We start from the raw sequence: 22,997 nt of genomic DNA on the forward strand, positions 1-22,997 counted from the left end.
AGCACATATGGAAGAGCAGAGGAGTCATTTAAACATTTATCAGGATACAAGTGTGTAAGAGCCTCGTTCGTGTGCAAGGAGCAGGCCGAGGAGGGGGTGGAGGGCAGGCGAGGCAGCCTCCCTGCCTGCGGCTCACCCACAGCGGGCTTCTGGCCGCGGTGTCCCCTCTCACCTGCCCTGACACCATCCCTTTCCTCAGCCCCACAAGAATAATCGGGTGGCTGCCCGTCGTTAGAGGGAAAAGATACCGTTACTACTTTGTTTGATACGAATGGACATGCGGGAGATTTGACGGGTGACTATCTCTGAGGATCATTCAAATCCATGGGCTTCTAACTGAATCCGAGCGATCAATACATATAATGGGTTTTCTAAGTCTGTGCATTGGCGCAGCTGTCACAGAGAGTGGAGGTCATCGGGAAAGGTTTGTGGGTTGTCAGCCAGGGACTTCATCGTCCTGCTTGATTTCGGTGGTGGCTGTTGTTACAATTTTTAAATTGAGATCCCCAGGATTCTGTCTTCGTTCTTTAAAAGAATCGCTGATGCCTGGGAGGCTTGAGCCGCGAGGCAATTCCGTTTTATTGGGGCTGGGGTTTTCCAGATGGCATCTTTTTCTGTAGAAACCAAGGGTGGGATGCGGTGTCCCGACACGCACGCCACGTGGAGCTTGGCAGTCAGTCTGCTGTGATCCGCGCTGCAGACACCTTCCCTTAAATGGAGGCTCTAGATTTCCGAGAGTGGGTGGTTTCAGGCAGGCATTTGTCAGGCACAAAGGGAAGCTCTGAGTTATGTTAAAGAGAATGAGAATCGTTACCTCACAGCCTACCTGTTTCTTCCCTGATAATGTAATCACTCTGAACCCCCTGGAGAGCCAAACCTCTTACAAAACATTATTGTAGCAAGTTGAAGTTCCTTCAGTTACTAATGATCCTCATACTGGAGTTTTCCACAAACGTCTAAAGGGAGGAAAATGCATCCTAACCTTTGCATTTCTCACAAGGGAGGGAAAAGCAGCAGCCTCTTGGTTCTTCTGAAGTGAGTCTCCAGATTGGTTTGAGTTCCTTAGTATCGGAAGTTTAACTAATGAATTCATGTTGAAAACCGTTTCTAATATCCTTAGTTAAGAGCATACATTTTCAATTTGTTGTTTCCATAAAACTGAATGTGGTAAACTAGATGATTTCAACTGTGAGCATCCTGATCTATGCTAGAAATTATCATCCGGACACACATTTGAACTTTGAAAAAACAGTGTACAGGGAAGGATCAATAAAAGAGAGTCCATAGTCCATGCAAAACATTTATATAGTCTATATTTTTAAAGACAATTCTCAGTTATCTATTGGGTAACTTCCAAACCCACATTGAAAAGCAGTTATAAGTGCACAGTTCATAGCTAAATATCAAATACTTATCTTGAGTTATCTGCAATTTGGATTATCTAGATCCCTGGAGGAATATAATAAATTGTTCATAGTGCAAAAAACAGCTTTCATTGTTTTCAAGGAATGTAACATATTTCTGTTTTCTTCACAAACAAAAACCCAGTTCAAACTTGTTTATAGCAAGCCCCAGAGGAACTTTAAATGTTTTAGTAATAAATATTTTCTTTTAAAATGAATTATTAAATAGAGCTTTAAAATGTGTTGTACTGCAGCTTTAATTTTATTGCACTGGGATTTGACTTTTTTTCAAAAATAAATGTATTTTATTAAAAAGTTGGTTGTAAAAATGCAGCTAAGAAAGAAATGTATGAAACAAAAAGTAGAAGTCCCTTATTCCTGCCCACATTTTAGATTTTGGTAGCTCTTCACCAACACTGGCTCTTAATCATGCTTGTTAAGGCTGCTCGCCCAATATTTCTAATGAACTGTGTCTACTCTCAAGAGATCTTAGTCTTGAATTGCCTACCTTCCACAATGTTTCTGGAATTATCTATCTAATTTCAAACCTAGTCAGTGAAGCCCCGTGTTTCAGGGCTTCTGTTGGCCCCCTGCAGTTACGAAATGAAATCCAAACTCCTTTACAGAGCTCACCAGGCCCTCACAGCCTGGGCTGAACCTCCCTTTTTTGCCTCATGTCCTTGCTTTCTCCACAAATCACCTTCCGTGCTAGCCAAATTTTTTACCTTTTTTGGAATTCATGATTCTCTTTCTCACCTCTACAACCTTGCTACTGTTTCCCCCCCCTTCTAGCTCTAATAAACTCCCATTCAACTTTTGAGAACCAGCTGAAATAGCATCTCTTCTGTGCCACCTCCCTGACCACCCAAGAAAAAAAGAGCCACTGCTCTTCTGTGTCTCTTATGGTTGCACTTAGTACATTACAATATAATTTTGTACAAATGTTTCTCTCCCCCATAGGCCGTAATGTCTTCAAGGGCAAGGGCCCACATCACTGTTTCTCTTGATTTATAGGAGGCCCTCAAAAGAGTTACTGAACGCCTAAAGAGTGTTCAATAGCATCCAGCAAAAGTAAACAACCAACAATAAAAATCCAGTCTCTCTTCTTCATCTATAGCATGGAATATGATATATTTGAGAGTAGTTAGTACATAAAAGCATTAACAACCTATGGCTGACATGTAGAGGAAAGCACGCCATGAAACTGTGGGTAGGGCTTCCCCAGCGTCATCACAATCACAGAGGGCAAACCCCACCCAGATGTTTCCCCTCCCCGCCTTCCTTCTGCCCTCTTCTTCCAGGTCCTGTGACTTCACGCCCACAGCATTCACTCTCAGATGCCCTCCGGCTGGCCAAAGCTCTTTATTATAGAACATACACCAAGCTACACACAAAATGTTCTCCTTTTCCACCCCAGCCAACTTCCATTCCCTCAGCCAATATCGCACAACACCTGCTCGAGAAACAAATAAGATTACACGACTTAAGTAGGCGATGCTCAGGCAAGAATAAGCTCAATCTTTCAGAGAGAAAAATCTTTTTAAAAGATTAGCTAATTAACTCAAATGACTCTAACCAGCAGAATATATTGAAGAGATACTTCTACTGGAAGGCCATCAGAAGTGCCTTGGACTTTCTGGGTCAGTAGAGACCACCAGCCCCAAGATGGAAGAGTTGGTGTCAGCGAGCAGCCCCCCTCCCCACCCTCATTTTCTGAAAGGTTGCCCACATCTGGCAAGTCTGCAGGAATTTCCCATTGCACCCTCATTAGAGGGTCAGTGCTCAGAAGATCACAATCTCCGAGCATACACTTTTGACCTAGTGGAAAGAAATCATTAAAAAACAAATAGAATTAGCACAAGGAGAGCAAGGAGAAAAAGGCTGAGAGAAGAGATGTGTCAATATTGGGGGAATCACACGGAAAATACAGTGCCTAAATAGATGGCACTCACACAAAAAGCCAAATGAAAGAATCAGAAATGCGGCCATCCCAACATTTTTTTTTCTATTTAAAATGCTTTTCCCCCTCCAGAAGATGTGTCCTATATTTTGTGAAAAATTACAAAAGATTGAGTGAGTCAGAAACCCCAGAGCACTTTTCTTCCTGAAATTATGAAAGCCTAGCTCCCCCAATGTTTCTAATGAACTGTGTCTACTCTCTGACTGGCTCAAAATGTTTCTGCTCTCCCTTCGCTTCTGGTGATCTTCATTTCTATCCCCAATTTGATCTTATTTCCAGGCCAGCCATTCCTCTTACAGCCACACACGTTGAGATCAAAGGATGGAGAAGCTGTTACATGCAAGACTAATGCTACAGAGAGAAGAGTTGGAAAGGGCTGAAACTTCATTATATAAAAAAAAAATTTTTCCAAAGGATAAAAACCATTTTCAGAGGAAGCCAAAATCAAAAATAGTAGCAACTGTAAACTTCATTTTAGGAGCCTCAGGGATGTTATAGCCCTCCATGTGGTTGCCTGGGGAACAGGATTCATTTCTCCTTTGCCATCCAATAATTTCTTGGAAATTGCCACTCTGTATTACATCTATGATTGTTAAATTCTCTAAATGAAAAAGTCCCTTCACAATTCTCTGTAAATAGAAAAGCCCCTCAAAAAGTGCAGTTTAAGTTATAGTTTGGGGGATCTTTGTCAGGAAAACGGTACAGAAAACTAAAGTTCCTTTAATATCTCTTGTTTTCTACTTGAACAGCAGATGTTCTTCTCCATATCTTATACTTCAGTTTGATTACTGACCATGGAGTCTTCTTATAAATAGGAGAATCTGTCTTGATTAAACACACTTAACTTAGGACGTCAAAGAATATAAATGGGAATATTCGAGTCTGAACTAAGCCATGCAAAATTATTCTGATTTTCCCCTAAGTGTGAATAAAAGAATATCCTTGATAACTGATGTGTAAGAAGCCAAAAGAATGATTTTTGGTTTTTTGTACATGATACATTTTCTTCAACTCTTGCCTGATGTAGGCCCAACCATGAGGGTGAAAAGCTTGGGTAGCTGTCCTGGGGAGGCTTACTGAAAGTGCCATCGATGTATTAACACATGTTTGTTGTATATAAAAGCAACACTGCTGGCCAAACCCCTATCCTTTCTACTTCCTGTAATTCTATCAGGCCCAAGTAATTATTTCACTGAATGTGCTGAGTCTTTCGTTTCTGATTCCCTTGTGTTGTTAAATGAATAAAGGGCATTCGGAGAGCTGACTCTCCAGCCGGTAGAATATTCCTTCTGCTTATGTTCCTTGCTAATGCTTTTGGCTTCTCTACTCATCACTTTTCACAAGGAAGCTACATGAGGCTAAACTTTATCTCTTCTTAGAAACAGCTTGTGTTAAAATCTAGATCAGGGAAAGAAACTGAGACCCATGGTGAAGGGGGGGGGGTAATATGTGATTTGGTGAGTTCTATTTTGTATGAAGTTTTAAGATCCTGGATGTCTTGTGCCTGAGACAGAGATGTTGTAATTCAAACACTTATCCTCTAGTAGAACCATCTATGAAATGATAGCTATCAGCTGAGTAGTAAAATCTCAATTAACCAGAATTTAATCACAGGAGTAATGTTCCTACTTGTCATAAAGCACTGTCTTGGGCACTCTGGGGCTTAAAAATATGTCCCAATAATTTTTTCTGCAGATCAATTTTAAGGGAGTTGAATGATAACAGAACAGATTCACATAAGTAATCTTATTTTTTAAAAATAAAAAAATTTCCAGGGAATTCATAAGATAAGTGCATACCCAATTCTATTTTCTACAACTGATTACTGCACCAAGAGAACAAAGTTCAGGATGACTTTACAGGATTGTCAGATATCTCACTTTCCTCACTCCGTTTATCAATGAGGGCCTATTAATGACTATTTTAGGCTCCTGTGGAACACTGCACAGAAGTGTTTGAACACTGAAGTGCTGAGTGAGGTTAGTGATGAAAGCAACACTAATCAACACAATCTTATCAATTTTAGGGTTTAAATTAGTAATGTGCATTTGTTGTTTTATTTGAGGCTATTCGATTCTGCTATAGAAAATGAGAAATCAAATGGGATGGGTGAAACTTGTAAGATGTGTTAGGTATCCATAAGTAACTTATGAGACAATAGGCATAAATAAAATAAGTAGCACATACATGTGCTGAACACAGACAAGGACAGAAATGCTGAACAAACACAAAATTGTCACTGCGCATTAAGTATACATGAGGTATACAAATCACTCAATATTTACAAGGTCTGAAATTGGCCACCCATTAGTTACACGCATTCTGGCCCCACAGACACTCTGCCAGATAAAATCCAGAGCTGCTCATAGACTAACTGGTGAGCTTACAGACATATTTGTCCCTGTGTCTCTCCAGTTGAGACTCCTTGCTCCAAACTTCAACTCTGTTCCTCTTAAACACACCATAGGCAGGTAAGGCTGATGCGGGAGAAGGGGGGAGGAAGAAAGGAAAGGGGAAGGAGGAAGGGGAGGAGGGGAAATGGGGGTGGAGACTGACCGGCCTCAGGCAGTGTGGTCCTCTGCCTCACTTGTACCCAGTGCTAAGTACATAAACCTACTCCATCTCTTTCTCTTTACTTCTCACTGTGTGTTTTAAATGGATTCAATAAGCCATGTAATTCGAACATCTTAATTTAGGAATAGCTTGTCTGGAAGTATAAATTTGGAGGCTGCATTGCATCAAGGTAATTTCCCATATGACAAAACTCATCAGTGCTTCTTAGGCCTTCATACTATCTGCTAATTGTCTGCTACCAAGGGCCAAGAGAAGAAAAATAAATGAAAGGTAGAAAGCAATTATTAATGAGGAAACCTGAAGTAGTCAATCCTGCTTAGTCCTACAGGTTGGTTACAGCTGATCTTTGTTGTGATTTTATATTACATACATATAAGTAGTCGTGTTTTCTCCTGGTAAAATTATCCCTAAGTCGAATCATTAAATTATAGATATTGGCATTTCATAATGTTCCACAAAGAGTATAGTGGTCTTATAAGGAAGGCTATAATCTCAAGATGCTCAGCCAGCAGGACAAGTTTTACTACCGTCGTTTTAGAAAGGTGCTTACCAACGGTGTAAAACTAACTCATTTCACTGCACTTGTATTTATTTACTACACATTTCAATGGGCCAGGCACTATGGGAAAGATGACTGAATTACAAGATTTCTACCAATGCCATGAAGCAGGTAGACTATTTGAAATGCGCACCAATTATATTATGATTGTTACCAATTATATTAAGATTGATCCCAAGGACACTGAAGAGGTGTCTGGACATCAGGTTCACACTGCTGCTGTTCTAAACACTTCCAAAATCCAATCCAGAATGCTGACTCTCTAACATTTTCTGGAGTAAATGGTTGACCTATTGGAAATTTCCCACTATCACTAAGAAAGCAGAAGCGCAATAAAATATACCAAATAGTCCATACCATAGTACTCCTTTGCAAGTACTTGAATACTGGCCTAAAACAATTCAAATCAACCCAACCCAATAACTAATAAACAGCTTTCATATGGGGAGCAACTGGCCAGGCACTGTGCTAGGTTCCTTACAGACCTTTTTGTCTTTAATCCTAATGGTCTTGCAAGAAGGTATTAACATCTCTATTTTATAGAAAAATAAAACATGGCTCATAGGGCTTCATTCACCTGTGCTAATCACACAAGTAACGGGAGGTAAAGCTAGTATTAAGGTCTTCTTGGCTGAGAGCCAGTGACCCTTCCACTGGGCAACGCAGCCCAATTTTGCCACCTACCTCAAAGACAGCATTCTGAAAATGTCATCATCATTGTTTTCCTGTGCCAATAACATGATCAGAGCAACTGTGAGAAACCCTCAGGACTCATTTCAGACGGATAACTGATCTCTCCAGCTCATCAGGATAACAATGCCATGGCAAACAGCAAAACCAACAAAAATTTCTAAGGAAAGAGCTGTGCCAAATATTTTTGGGGGCCAGCCTCTTTCTTTGCCTCAATTACTAGCAAAATAAAACACTGGACAGAATAATAACTATGTCTTTCATTGGTTTGGGGATCGGGTAAACAGATTCCTTTTCTAAAACCAGGGACAAGAAGTTTAAGTCTCCAAATATAATGCTCAGGCATTTTAAACATCTGAAATTTCCTTTAAAATCTCAAGGATGAAATTTCAATTTAAAATATCTATAAATAGCAGGGAATTGAGCAAAATGTTATTGATTTGAGCCAAATGAGAAAGAGGCCCTTTTTCTATTTTTATAGAACAAAGTTCTTTAGGGAATAGGGGCAGCGTTCTAAGAATAGAGAGAACATTTTCTCCACGAATACCCACCACTCCCTAACATCACTGCTCTCTCATCTTACATCCTCAGGCGGCGTTCTCTTTACTCCCCCAAAGAAAAGACAGAGATGTATCTGGTGGAAGTATCTGAACATCTCTGAATATTAGATGACATGCAGAACGAGGAAAAGAACATTACTAGGAAAATGTTTTCCATAATCTCACCAGAGACCAATAGAGGCAAACAAGGAAAGCTAGTAATCTACAGTGGTACCTCGGTTTTCTAATTTAATCCGTTCTGGAAGGCAGTTCAAGTTCTGAAACATTCAAAAACCGAGGGATCCACGGCCAACAGCTGGGCCTCAGGACCTTGCCCTCTGCGGAAGCCGCAGGGCATGTTCGGCTTCTGAGGCCTGTTCGAAAACCGAAGCATTTCCTGCCGGGCTTAGGGTGTTCGTAACCACCAAGGGTCTGAATGGCTCACTCACCCACCCACCGAACACTTACGGAGTCCTCACTATGGACTAGCCATCAGGAATACAAAAATCAATGGCATATTAGGTTGAATTTTTCTAGTAAACACTACCATAGCACATGGTACTTCTCTGTAGCACTTATTACAGGACCACATTTCTATCTTTTAAGCGGCATGGAAATCTTAAGAGACTTGTTTATGGGAATGCAAAATGGTACAGCCACTACGAAAAACTGTATGGCAGTTTCTCAAAAAAAAAAAAAAAGTAGCTACCAGAGGGCACAGCAATTTCATTTCTGGATCTGTATCCAAAAGAACTAAAAGCAGAGTTTGGAAAGCTATTTGCACCCATTCTCATAGCATCATCACTCACAATAGGCAAGAAATGGAAGCAACCCAATTGTTCACTGACAGATGACGGGATAAACAAAATGTGGTAATTACATACAAGGGAATATTATTCAGCCTTAAAAAGGAGGGAAATCCTATCACATGCTACAACACAGGTGAACTTTGAGGACATAATGCTAAGTGAAATAATCCAGTCACAAAAAGACAAACACTATATGATTCCACTTATATGAGGCACCTATAGTAGGCGAATTCACTAAAACAGAAACTAGAATGGTGGTTGTCAAGGGCTGAGGGAAGAAAGGAATTAGTATTTGATGCACACAGAGTTTCAGTTTTGCAAAATGCAAATGTTCTAGAGATTAGATGCACAACAATGTGAATATATGTAGCATTACTTAACTATGCACTTAAAAATGGTTAAGAAGGTAAGTTTTACGTTGTGTATTTTACCACAATTAAAATTGTTTTTAATTAAAAAGAGATTGTATCTTTATGATTTAAGCACAGGTCCTTGCATATAGAATATGCTTAATAAATATTTATTTAATGAATGAATGGATGGACGGATGGACGGACCAGAAGTACTGATGGGAATGTAAACATATGTGCAACATATAAACCAATAATTACTATGCCACGTGAACATAGAGAAATCGGCTCTGTGGATACGAAGAAGTAAAGCGTTTTTGTTATAGTTGATTTTGACATAATATTTATCATATAGAGTTATTTTATTTTATCTACCAATACCACAAAAAAATTTAATATAGATTTAATTCTTTCTAGTTGAATAATTCTTATTTTTTCCTCTTGTTTCTTTTCACTACAGTATAATCTGTCTTCTGACCTAGATGATATTGACACAGAGAAAAATCCATTTTCTGGCACCTTTGCTCTTCCCAGCACCTCTCTTAATTCCAAAGGGTAATGTGAAATAAAGCTTCACTCAACACTGCAGAGGATGGAAGCAGGTGATAAGTCGCTTGCCCGTAGGTTATTAATCAGCTGTCCTCTGGGGCGCAGCATTAGGAAGCTGCGTCTGTAATAAACAGCAGGCGAAGAGAACACTCTCCATTTTCCGACTCTGAAGCGCAGGCATGTGCTATAAAACTAAATTGACATCTGTTAGTAGGCTTGTCACATGGATGTTTTTTTTCCTGCAGAATCTGGAATAAATTAAATCTTAAAATAAAACTTGGAACAGAGAGGCTGCTTTACATAATTCCTTCTAATGGTGTGCTGTGAACCCATCGCACTGATTTTCAAGAGAAGATCTTATAAGAAATGTTGCAGTATCATTTTAATTGCAAAACTGTTGAACGCCAAGCCATGCTAGGAAATCTGTGTTTTTAAAATGGTCCTCATATTTTTCACTAAAATGTGGCAAATGTAATGTTCCTTTCCTGATATTTTTACTGGCTGAAAAATAAATCAGGTTTTACCTCCAGATGAGAATGTGATGCCTTTTCCCAAGCCCCTGGGGTCTGCTTCATGGGTGTTTTGTTACGCCTGGGCACCTCGGGGAGCTGGCAGGGCTGAGCCCCGGGGCAGAAGTGGACAGCCAGGGTGGGACCTCACAGGATCTGCTCAGGAATACACGCCCCCAAAGGGTTCGCTAACATGACAGCGAGTTCTGGGGGCTTTTACTGTCGAAAGGCATTAAGCATCTTTAACACACATAAGGGAACTTGCTGAGCTACGTGACCCAGCGAATACAAGCTGCAGGACACCAAGCATAACATTCCTCCGCCAACCACAGTCTCCTCTAGGAAAGGAAGCCACACAGAGGAAAACCTTTATGGGCACCTGAGGCTGAGCGCCCCTCTGCACCCTCGGGATTCACTTGGCTCTTAGTCCCCAAATTTTGTCAAAACGGCAAGATTCTCAGCCAAATACGCCCACCTCTGGTTCACAGCAAAGAACAAAACCAAATGCCAGCTCCCTGGAGACTAATTTCCTCCATATGTGAAATCTTCCTCTTTTGTAATAATACCAGCCCCCTTTGAAAATCTCAAAGAAGCTATTTTTGCCATAATGTTTTTTTAATATATAAAATCACAATTCTGGTCTCATCAAAACTTCACTTCTCTCACTGACATGAGTTTACTTGCTGCACAATCTTCTCAAATGGCAGGTGTTACACACCACACATCATACAACAGGGGAAACTGAGGCAGAGAGGACGCAGCGACTTGGTAAGGAGACAGGGAGGGAGGCTGCAGAAAGCCACAGTCAGGCTCCGGACCACCTTCTTGTTTAAAGGGTTTTGCGTACAGCAGGGGATGAAGGTCTGTAAATGGGAAGCTCAGCCCCTAAAGTGCCCTCTACACACTGAGGGTCATCACAGGGTGACCTGCACATCACCTGGGCCAGAGTGGGGTGCAGTGGGTTAAAATGTGGATTCCTGGGCTCCATGCCACACCAGCGAAATCAGCATCTCTGAGGTTGGTCCTGGGTTTGTCAATTTTAATCAAGTTCCCTAGGTGATCAGATTCTGTGCTTGGGGCCTGACATTGTTATTTTTGGTTTGTTTTCCAGTGTTCTGAATCCCAACAGTAAAATAAGAGAACCACTTGGTTGCACGGCGGGGAGTGGGTCTCTGAATTCCAGAGCACCATTCACACAAAACACCAGTCACGGCTTCTGCCCAAGGAAACCAAGGGGAGAACACAAGCCACCGCTCCCCCCGGTGTGCCTAGTGCCCTCCTCAGATGCGCTTTACAGTCTATCCTATCTACACGCTAGCCAAGCACTGAGGGGTGTGAAAGTCATCCAGAAGAGCCCAGGCATTTTGTTTCACAGCGAATCTCACCACCAGGGAAAAAGGATAAAAAGCCAAAACTCACTTCCTAAATGTTGAGAGAGGAGCTCCTGACTCACTTTCTCAAGATGGCTTGTCCTTAGGGGCCACTGCAGGCTGATGGGGACCGGAAGATATCTCTGTATTTCAAATTGCGATTCAGGGCCGTGAATGACTCATTACTCCTAAATTGCCACTGGCTTATTTCGCAGAAACACAGCACCATCGTGATTAAACAGCAATTCTGCAAGATGAAGCTGCCTTCAAATACACAGAAAGATACCTCTCTTTGAAAAAGGAATGTAAACAAATCGAAATAGAAGACTGCACTGGGGCCGAAAAGAGTCACCAGGGCTTCTTCCTTTACCACAGCAAATCCTTTTTCCCTGGAGTTTTCCACCCAAATGTTCTTCTGCAACATCACTGACTAAGGCCTCTGGATGCTCAAGCTGCTGCTAATTAATTCTGAAATAGGCTGTATAAAAGATAAAGTAGTCGGGCTTTGATACCTGCACATTTCATTTAGAGGGTTCTGATGAGAAAGTCAGGTTGGCAAGTATCTTATATATTTCCTGAGTCTTTCACCACCCAGTTGGGATGGGATTCCACACAATAAAGGGTCTCTGGCCTCGCGCTGCACAAAGTCGAGTTAGGAACACACATCTGAGAGCAGGGGTTCAGTTAACCCCTTAGTCGCCTAGGACTCAGGCATGTCTGGGCCTTGAATTGGGTGACAGACAACCAGAGGACATTTTTGTCCCAGGAAAATAGCACCTCTAGTATAAAAATCTGGTGCAGTGGGCTGGCACGGGAATGGATATGGCAAATGATCTGGAGCACAACACAGCATCGGCGCCTCGCACCACCCTTGCAGGGACTCGGGCTGAGGAGGAAGGACACCTTAGAGCACAAAGTGGCCCAGTGCTGGGCCTCTGGGGGAATATCACCCAGCTTCAAGTCCCAGCACTGCAATTACTATTAAGTATCCTCTGCTCCTGTGTGTCTCAGGCCCTAGTACCAATCTCGCTACTCAGTGGATGGTCCTTCAAAGAGCAGCATCAACACTACCTGGGACCTCAGTAGAAATGCAGAATCTGGGGCCCCACCCCAGACCTCCTGAATCAACCTCTGCTCTTTTTTTTTTTTTTAAATATATCTTTATTGATTTCAGAGAGGAAGGGAGAGGGAGAGAGAGAGAGAAACATTAATGATGAGAGAGTCATTGATCGAGCCCGCAACCCAGGCATGTGCCCTGACCGGGAATCGAACCCTGATCGCCTGGATCCCAGGTCGACGCTCAACCGCTGAGTCACGCCCGGCCGGGCAACCTCTGCTCTTTAATTAGATCTCCAGAAGGTTCGCATACATATTAAATAAGAGCAGTCTTAGTATAGAATATGATTTGGGACAATATACATGTAGTTTTATTTGCATTTCTCATACTGTAAGAATATTTTTTCATATGAGCCATTTGTATTTTTTTTTCTGTGAACTCTTTTCTCCATTTTATCCAATTTTCTATTAAGCTTCTAATCTTTTCCTTATTGATTTGTTGAAGCTCTTTATATACCAGTGAAATTAGCTCTCTTACAAAGTGAATTACAGATATTTTCCCAGATTGTTATTTGTCTTTTAATTGTGCTTTTGGTATCCTTACCATGCAGAAATTTTATATTTATATATAATCAAATTAATCATCCCTTCTTTTATGGCTTTCTTACTTCAGGATTATTTTTAAATTCCCCATAGTTTTTTCTAGTAGTTTTACAGTATCAGCTTTTTAAAATATTTATTATTTGACTGGTTTGAATTTTTTTCAGTAGAAGGCATCAAACAAGGATCAAAATTAATTTTTTAACAAATTCCTACCCAGTTGTCCACATAACTTTTACTGGACTATCCATCTTTTCCCACTGATTTGAGATAACACCTTCATCATATAGCAAATCTGCATGTATTTGGATCTATTCTGGATTTTTATTCTGTCCATTAATCTATTTATCTATTTATGCAAATGTACCATTTTCTTTAATTATTACAGATTTATAAGAAATTTTAATATCTCATAGGTCTAGAACTTCCTTAATTACTCTTCTTTGCCAGAATTAGATTGGCTATTTTTGCTTGTTAATTCAATGTGAACTCTAGAATCAGCTTATGCAGTTCTACCAAAAAAAAAAAAAAAGAAAAAAAAACCTACTGGCAATTTTATTGGGTTATGTTAAATGAATAGAGTAAGATAAGAAAGATTAAATCAATATGATGTTGATCCCTTCTATCCAAAAACATGCTATGTTTTTTAATACGTTCATGTCTTCTTTAAAATTCTTGAGTAGTTAATATTTTCTTATTGTAGAGTTTCCATGTCTTAAGTTTATTTTTATCTCTTTTTGTTTCTTTTGTAAATGGTGTCTTCTCTTCCTTTACATATTCTAACTGGTTACTCATAAAAGTAAGGTTTTAAATTTTTGTATACTACATTCAGAAAACTCATGAAATGTTCTTATTGCTTGATAGTCTTTATTAGAATCTCTTGAGTTTTCCACTATGCAATCATATTATCTGCCAATGAGTGCTCCCATAATAAAAAATAATACAAATGCTTATAATAATAAAAATTTTATCTCCTTCCTAAATTTTACATCTAAAATTTCTTTCTCTTTCCTAATCTTTTTAGCTGTTATCTTAAGAGCTGTGTTAAATAACAATAATAATTACACACTCTGTGGTACCATTTATATAATATTCTTGAAATGACAAAATTATAGAAATGGAAAACAGATTAGTAACTGACTACCTGGGGCTAGGAAAAGAGGTGGGGGAGGAAAGTAGGCATGGCTGTAAAAGGACAACAGGATCCTTATGGTGCTAAAAGTGTTCTGTATCTGAACTGTATCATTACCAATATCCTGGTTGTGATATCATACAGATACCCTGGTTTGCTATTGGGGGAAGCTGGGTTAAATGTACATGGAATCTCTGTATTATTTCTTACAACTACCTGTGAATCTATATCACAGAATAAGTTTATTTATTTAGAAAAGAACTCTAATCCAGTTTTTTAAAATGATAATGACAAACACCCTTACTTTCCCCTGACTTGAATAAGGATGTTTCCATTATTTTTACATTAATCATGATTCCAGCTCTTGGGTTGAGATATACTAAAGTAAAAAGCAATTAATCCAAATATATCAGCAACCATGATTTTTTAAAATGGATTAAACTCACATAAAAAGGTGACATATTACAGAAATACCCATCCATTCCTTTCCATTGTTTTTCTTATTTTGCAGAGACAATAGTTGAACACAACTATATATATCAAAGAGAGGGAAAATGTAGTAAATACTAACAATTGATGAATCTTAGTAAGAAATATATTAGAGTTCGTTGTATTATTCTTATTCTTACAACTTGAAATTTTTAGAAAAGACAATATGAAAAAAGTAAGGTAAAATCAAAACTCCCAAAAATAACCATGTGGGGTCCATGTTCAATGATCAGTTAACTTGCTATAATCCTTGTTGTATTTAGGAGGAATACAAAAATACTGATAATTTTACATGTTGTTTTAAAATTTTGAAATTATATACATTTAAATTTTAAAGGTAACCATGAAGAATTAAACAAAGAAGCTTTGGCAAGAAGGAAAAAAAAGTACAGAAAACCAAAAAAGCCCAATTTAAAAGAGTAAAAATTAGTCCAAATATGCCAGTAATCCTAATTACTATGAATTAAGTGAATTGAACACACCAATTTAAAGACAAAGATTATCAGATTGAATTTAAAAACACAATCTGGGCATATACCAAATGTCACTCTTATACGCTACATAAACTGAAACTATATCTAAAAAATGAAAATAAAAGAATCTAGAATGGCATTTTATAAAAATACTTATCCAAAAAGATCTGAAATGGCAGAACTAATAGCAGATTAGTTCTTAAATAGAATTTAAGGCAGATTTCTAGGAATTAAAAGTGACATCATATGTATACATGGTTGAATTTCTTCTGGAAAGGGTCTGTCACTTTCCACTTCCAGCAGCAAAGCATGAGTGTTATTCCAAACAAGCACTCCAATGTAGGGCAGCATCAATATCTTGTTTATATTTGCCAATTTGATAAGCAAAAAGAAAAAGGAATCTTTCTGTAGTTGAATTTCAAAGCCCATATTCTCTCTCATATAGCAACGACCATAAAACAGAACTGATGTTTTGTGATCAGTGGGGAGCCCCTCAGCCCAGGGAAACAGACACTTCTCCTCCTATAAGGATCCGCAGGGACACTCAGCTGCTGGGGCCCCGTCCAGGGAGGAGAGGGGGGACCCACCCCCTCCTTCCTCAGCACTGAGCAGGGAGGAAGTCCAGATCCACCGGATCGTCCCCTTCCGGTTGCATCTGCTCTGTATTAAGTCTCAGCAGCTTATTTCATTTTTATACAGCACCGTATTTACTTTCTACACAATGGGAGCAAAACTGCTCAGTATCCAGAGACAGCAAACAATAATAGTTCCCAACAACCACGTCTGGAGGACCAATTGCCCTGCCATGTCACACAAAGCTTTCGTTAAACACTCTTGACTGGAATTAGGTGCATTTAGCAATTTCCAGAAAAATCTCCAATGTATTTTCCCTGGAAATAGAGCAAGAAAATGTTTTCTATGAAATTTAGTAAAAATTTCCTGAAACTGTTAATAAAAATTCTTTGAACTTACAAATGACTAATTCATGCCAGGCACTGCTGGAGCCTTTCACATTGTGCTTTCTGACCTAATTCTCAGAAACAACCCATTTAGGTAGCATCATTGTTCCAATTTTACTGACAATCAAACTGAGCACCGGAGAGTCATTTAAGACTTGTCCAGTGCTAAAAACCGACAAGAGGACCCATACCTCAAACCTAGATTAATGAATTTGCAGCGGTAAGCTCTAACGCAGTCCTGTTATATCATCAGCATGGCTGAGACTGAAAAATATAATTTATCACTAACCTGCCTGGATCATTTAGCATACTCTGTGTAATCAAGACCTTAGGAAAAAAGCCTAGATTATGATTAATATGTGCAGAAATTTCAGATTCAATATCACTAGTCATATTGTGGAACAATTCTAATGCGTAGTTACAACAACAAGCAGTTGGGTAAAGACAGTTAATCATTTCAGATAATGCTGGATTCAGGTGAAATTATTCCCTGGCAGACTGGGCTTCTGGTTCCTGAGCTTTTGCTGATGCAGCTGCTCTCACTTGATGCTTTAAAAAGATTTTTTTGATTTATAGCTTGAAGTTAAAATTACCAAAGAGTTTTAAAAGCACTAAGAAAGCCATATGCATCTTCTGTCACCATCTCAAAATACTGCCTTTCCTTTTGCCGACATTTCTGCCTGAGTGGCTGGAATCAAGGTCTGACAAAAAGAAGAAAAATAACAGCTAAACATGGAAAACATCACCGAACTATAGGAGATGTTTTAAAGTCATGAAGTGAAAAACACCACCACTAAAACCTCTTTGGTTTCTATAGTCAATTTCAGAAAAAATAAGAGAAGAAGGCAAGGCGAAAAGCACTGCCATGTTTTACTGTGCGGTGGTTTTCTTTTGTTTTGTTTTTTCTGTCTGCGTCCCCTGCCAGAGCCGCATCCTATCTACCAGCGTCTGTGCACATGCAGAAAAATGAAAACAGACCTCTCCTGCTGCAGGCCAGGAATGAGGTTTCCCTTTATCTGGTATCACATCACTCCTAGAAGCACGCTCCTAAAGGAAGCCATCACTCACTGCTGGGTTTAGTTTTGTTTTGTTTGAAAGCATTCCCCCAAAAATCATCTCTAGAAAAGAATATCAGTCTCTTTTAAATCCTTCAACAGGGATTTTATTTTTAAGCAGCAAAAACATACCTGGCAATTCTAAGCCAGGTCACTTTCATTATTACTGGGGATTTTTTGTGTGTGTGTGGTAAAATACACATAAAAATAACCATTTTAACTATTTTTAAGTGACATTATTCATGTTTTTAACAAAAAAAGTAGCCTTAGGAATACAAGAAATTTTAAGAACATTTCTCCTTTCTAGGTATGTACCTGCTCCTGTTGCTTCAGGAGAGTGTGTAAAGGCTTCATGCCTCACCCCCAGCACAGAGGTTTGCCCACCTCAGCTCCCGTGGAGTTACACAAGCACAAATCTGGTGCAAGCCTGGTTTTCTAAAAGCACATTGTCCATAGGCAGTGTGGCTTAGGAAAATTACATCCACAGATCACTTTCCAAAGTCTTATTTTATCTTCACATTTATCAAATCTTTTAAAAATAGTATTGAAAAAAGCAAAATCACTTTGAGTTTTACCTCTCTTCTCTCCTCCGTCTTTTCTTAAAGAGTGGGGGTGGATAGGGCCAGAATGCAAAGAGCATTAAGGAGGAGCAGGAAAATGCCTAAATGAACGCAAAGATCCGCAGTGAGAGCTCTGAATAATCTAGAGTTTACATATTCGAGAATCAGGCCTGTAATTTTCAAGCTGTAAAAAAAACAGGTCTATGAAGGTAACAAGCAGCAAAAACAAAATAAAGTCCTAAAGAAATGCTCTCACTTCTTTGGGTTCTACTCACAGATTTTACCCCCAAAATCCTATATAATTTTCATTAAGGCTCCCAACTATTAAATGCTAGTTACTCTCAGTGGCAAAGCAAAATACAAGTCAATAGTTAATTACATGTTAAAAGAACAGCAAATTCTTTGAAGTTGTTCTTGAAGAAGCTCCTGTTGTTGAATTAAAGGGAGTTTGTGTGCTGGGGTTTTTTGTGTGTTTTTTAAGAAAAAAGGAAAAGAGGAGGAGAAGAGGCAGGAGGGGAAAAAACAATGCAGACAACAAGCCCTTTTATTAAAGATCAAGCAGCAAACTCGAGTTTAAAATTGCACTCCATGAACACTGTTTCTCAGAAATCCCCATTCTGGCATGTTCTAAATTACATGTCATCTCTGGCTGGGAATAATAGGGCAAGATAGACCAGGCCCAGGAAGGCTGGTGATCAAACATAAGCCAACTGCACTGAATTTCTCTAGTGTCTGCCTACAAAATGCAATGAGCTCAGCTCTACACCAAAATTTGCTTGTAAGGACACAGTTCAAAGTTTGAGTTTCTTTTCTGCTATCCATTCACAATAAAATATTGGTAGAGATTTGACATCCTTTGAACATAAGCATCTCAGTTGCAACACACATAATGTCCATTCAATTTTACATAGTACATTTTAATCAAAGCTACACATATTTTCTGACCTTTAAGAGCCTGGAGACTCAAAATAGTTGTTACAACAGTGAGAAATATGATACACAAGCAATCTGTTATCAAACATAAACCTGACTCTGATTACTTTTTGTATTTGAGGCTGACATAAATAGTTTCTTCTGTCTGGAAATTTTAAATCAACTGCCCATCGGAAATGGCACTCTGGAGCCTATGCCAGAAGTAGGTTTGCTAGTCTCTCTGTCCAGTCTTAGCCAAAACCTTACTTAGCGCTACTCAACAGCAACTAAAATTTTCAAATCAATTTAAAGATCTCTATCCTTGTCAAAACCTTATGTTAGAGAGCGGACTCTATAAATAATGATGAGTGATGTGTAAGGTTAAAACTGGACCATTTAGCTACAAAATAGTCACAGGAATGTAAAGTACAGCATAGGGAATATAGTCAATAATATTGTAATAACTATGTATGGTGCTAGATGGGTACTGGAAATATTGGGGATCACTCTGTGAAGAATATAATGGTCTGACCACTATGCTTTACACCTGAAACTAATACAAGATAATATTGATTGTACACTGTAACTGAAAAATAAAATTTTAACAACCTGGACCTTCAACTATCCAATTCTTGGTTTGCATTTTTAAAAATCACAGTTTATGAGTTTGTTCACTTTATTTAATTAAGAAATCAAATGAAAAAAATCTCACCTTGTGATGCCCAAATTCATTCAAAATGGTTCCCAATTTTCTGGTGTTGCTATGTGGTTTTTGGGCAGCAACAGCCGGATGGGGGTCCCGCCAGTCGATGGACAAGCGGTGATACCAGAGGCGCTGACTCTCCAGAATGTGAGCTGACTTAACACTGGGATCAAAACGATGCACTTCACATCCATTGTTGGCCATGCTAACCTCAAAGTGGGTATCATCACTCCCCAGCCTGCAGGGAAAGAAGAGAGTGGAAATCAACACACAAAAAACATGTGATGAAGCAAAAAGTGTTGGCTTGAGAAAATGACAGTTCCAAGGCCAATTTTCTTAGTTATATCAAGCCTTCTCCTATTTTAACAGGTGGCTAACTGTGCACATTCAATAATCCTTCTTTCACAAAGAGCACTATCGCTAAAAGCTTCTGGATGAAAGAAGGTAGGGAAATTACCTGCTAAAAAGACACAGACAGACCAGAGAATCACATGTTCAAACATGTAGAAGCATATCAAATGTGTTTTTTTAAAAGATGTAAACCATAGTAGCAATGAAACAAAGACTATCCAGCTGTCTTAAGAGATTTTTCCAGTAATATGTCAAAAATATAAGCCCCAGGATCAGCTCCCTTAAGGAGAAGTACATTCTATTAATGAGGAAATTTGTCTCCATTCTAATGGCCACAGTGCTGGGCATACAGCTTGATTTAAAGACAGCAGCTGTTTTCTTAGAAATAGAGTGTGCTTTAGAATAGCGCTATAAACAACAGACAAATGTATGTGGTCCCACTGGATTCAGTGTTCAAGAAGCAGAAGAGGTACCTCACCTAAAATTCACTTCAACAGGGGAAAGAAATCAGATTTAACTACCCAGTAGGTGGCACATTGTGTGCAAAATTCATATTCTTACAAATTCTTAATTTACTCAAAAATATTCCTTATTTAGTGATATATAAGGAATATAAATGAAAAACATGAAATTAACCGAGAGAAGAGTATATTTTAAAATGGTGACTATGGTTTCTCTGACCAAAATACTATAATTAGATGTGATTTAAGATTTCAAAATCCCAGAGTTTCTATAATACATTGGCCAAACTTGAACCCAGGGCAGAAATACTTCATTCTCTTAGACTCTACTATTTCAGAGTATTTCATAATTTAGAAATATACTAGCTCACTGGATAATAATTATTTACCTGGTTCTAGTTAACTATAAGTTTTCAGTAGAGAGTTTCTCCACTTAGACATTCTTTTTTGTTTTTTGTTTGTTTGTTTGTTTAAAATATTACAGATGTCCCTTTTTCTCCCCAATGACCCCTTCTACCCTGTCTCACCCCCCTCCCCAGCCCCTCTCCCCACCATTGTCCGTGTCCTTGGGTTGTGCATATATGCATATAAATTCTTTGGTTACTCTCTCCCCCTCCACCCACCCGCCCTCCTCCATCCCTCTGACATTCGTCAGTCTGATCTATGCTTCCATGTCACTGAACCTATTCTGTTCATCAGTTTATTAAGTTCTTTAGATTCCACATAAGAGCGAGATCATGTGATGTGTCTTTCTCTGCCTGGCTTATTTCGCTTCGCATAATATTCTCCAGGTCCATCCATACTGTCCACTTGCACATTCTTAATACTCTTATTTGCCTTGTCCTCTCCCTTCTCTCCCACTACACTGCTCTTTTCTTCACTAGCTCCATGGCATGTCAACCCTCTGATGTCCCTCAGTTATAATTCTCTCCATCCTTTTGGCCTAGAAAAAGATTCAGAACTCCTCTCACCAACCTCCCATTCCTTTTACCCAAGAGGTCTTGTTTCCTATTTTTAGCCTCCTATTGAACCTGCACAGTTCAGAACACCGTAATCTCCACTAAGTTTTCCATGATCTAATCTGGTGTAGCAGAACCACTACCTAAAAGTAGAAGGGATGGACATGGCACTGTTTCAGGTCCTTGGTTATTCTTTTAAAAAATATTCCTGAGAGTACTAAGGTGAGTGCCCTTTATGTTCCCCGGGAATCAAAAATTCAGGTTATAAATACATAAAAAGATGCTCAAGATCATTCGCCAAGAGAGAGAAACAAATCCAAACCTCAATGAGATACCATTTCACATCCACTAGTGGCTATAAGGTGGCTATCTTTTTGAAGGCCATAATCAAAAAGACCAATAATAAGTGTAGGCAATGATGTGGAGAAATTGCAACCCTCATACATTGCTTGTGGGAATTTAAAATGGTATATATATCCAAGAGAAATGGAAACAAATGTCCACACAAAAACTTACACATGAATTTTCATAGCAACATATTCATAATAGCCAAAAAGTGGAAACATCCCAAATGTCCATCAACTGATGAGTGACAAATAAAATGCAGTATATCCATACAATGGGCTATCATTTGGAAATCAAAAGGAATGAAGTACTGATACGTTACAACATTACTTGAAAACATATGTGAAATGAAAAAGCCAGTCACGAAAGGCCACATATGCTATGCTTCCATTTATATGAAATGTCCATAATACGTAAAACTACAGAGACAGAAAGTAGGTTAGTGGTTGCCTAGGACTATGAGGCGAAAGGGAGGGGGAGTGTTGGAAAGAAATTAGCAGTGGTTGCTACTGGGGTACAAGGCTTCTTTTGGGGGGAGTGGTAATAAAAATGCTGTAAAAATGTGACCAAAAACCATTGAATTGTACACTTTAAATGAGAGAATTGTGTGGTATGTGGATTATATCTCAACAAAGTTGTTTAAAAAAAAAACACCTTAGCCCGGCCGGGTGTGGCTCAGCGGTTGAGCGTCAACCTGGGATCCAGGCGATCAGGGTTCGATTCCCGGTCAGGGCACATGCCCGGGTTGCGGGCTGGATCAATGACTCTCTCATCATTGATGCTTCTCTCTCTCTCTCTCCCTCTCCTTTCCTTTCTCTGAAATCAATAAAGATATATTAAAAAAAAAAAAAAAACAAATAAAAAAACACCTTAAAAATAAAATACAATCAGAGCAGCTACAGGGAAAGTCTGTAACCGGCACCACTGAGGGCAGGAGGGTTGAAAGAAGTGTGAGCATGTACTGCCTGGATGGAGGGGCCATATGACCCACCTGCCACCTGCCCTCCCCACCTCTCTCACAACTTTCCCAACACTCCCAACACTGGAACCCATGCACCCCAGGGCTGTGGCAGCAGCAGCACCATGCCACTGCTGTGCCCTGTCACCTCTATCTTAACTGAGGACGATGGATACAGCCGCAACTGAGGGTAACCTTCCTGGAGTGAGGGAAGAAGGGATCTGAGGACATGAGGATCAGAGGACAAGGGCTGACTGCCCTGCCTTTTGGTCTATTTCCTACCTTTCCTCCACCCCCAAGAACTGGAGCAGGTTTCACCTCCACTTTCTCTCTGAAGTTTCTTTACTAGGAGCCAAAGCTTTTTATTTCAGGAACACCGCTCTGCCCTGGGTCTCTTTCTTCCTTCAGCATCAATTGGGATGCTGTCAGCTGCTATTTACCTGCTCCCCAAGCAAGCAATTCACCTGAGAAAGGGAGGATGCTTGTCTGGACCTTCAGTCTTGAGTAACAGTGTGATCAGCATATACATCTACAATCCAAAGCATCCTTTTTTAGGGCATAAGAAATAGTTTCTTTAGTTCCCAGTTTTCAATTAAGCATCTCCAGGTTTTGAATCAAATGTTGGCCTTGATAATCTATTCGTTTCTATTTCCAGTGGAATTCATCTGCTCT

At 39.5% G+C, this 22,997-nt stretch overlaps 1 protein-coding gene across 4 annotated transcripts in view; it reads right to left on the reverse strand.

The window, feature by feature from the left end:
• METTL24 (methyltransferase like 24) overlaps positions 1–22,997 on the reverse strand; it is a gene marked incomplete at its 5' end in the record, with an annotated part of 77,365 nt that overhangs the window by 16,107 nt on the left and 38,261 nt on the right. For all 4 annotated transcript variants that reach the window (XM_081141141.1, XM_081141143.1, XM_081141142.1 and 1 more), the window contains one exon: positions 19,261–19,489. In XM_081141141.1, coding sequence (XP_080997267.1) covers positions 19,261–19,489 — 229 coding nt within the window. The remainder of the gene's footprint in view (positions 1–19,260; positions 19,490–22,997) is intronic.

Source organism: Miniopterus schreibersii, assembly GCF_964146895.1.
Source record: "Miniopterus schreibersii genome assembly, chromosome: 6".
In the NCBI taxonomy this organism is placed as follows: Eukaryota; Metazoa; Chordata; class Mammalia; order Chiroptera; family Miniopteridae; genus Miniopterus; species Miniopterus schreibersii.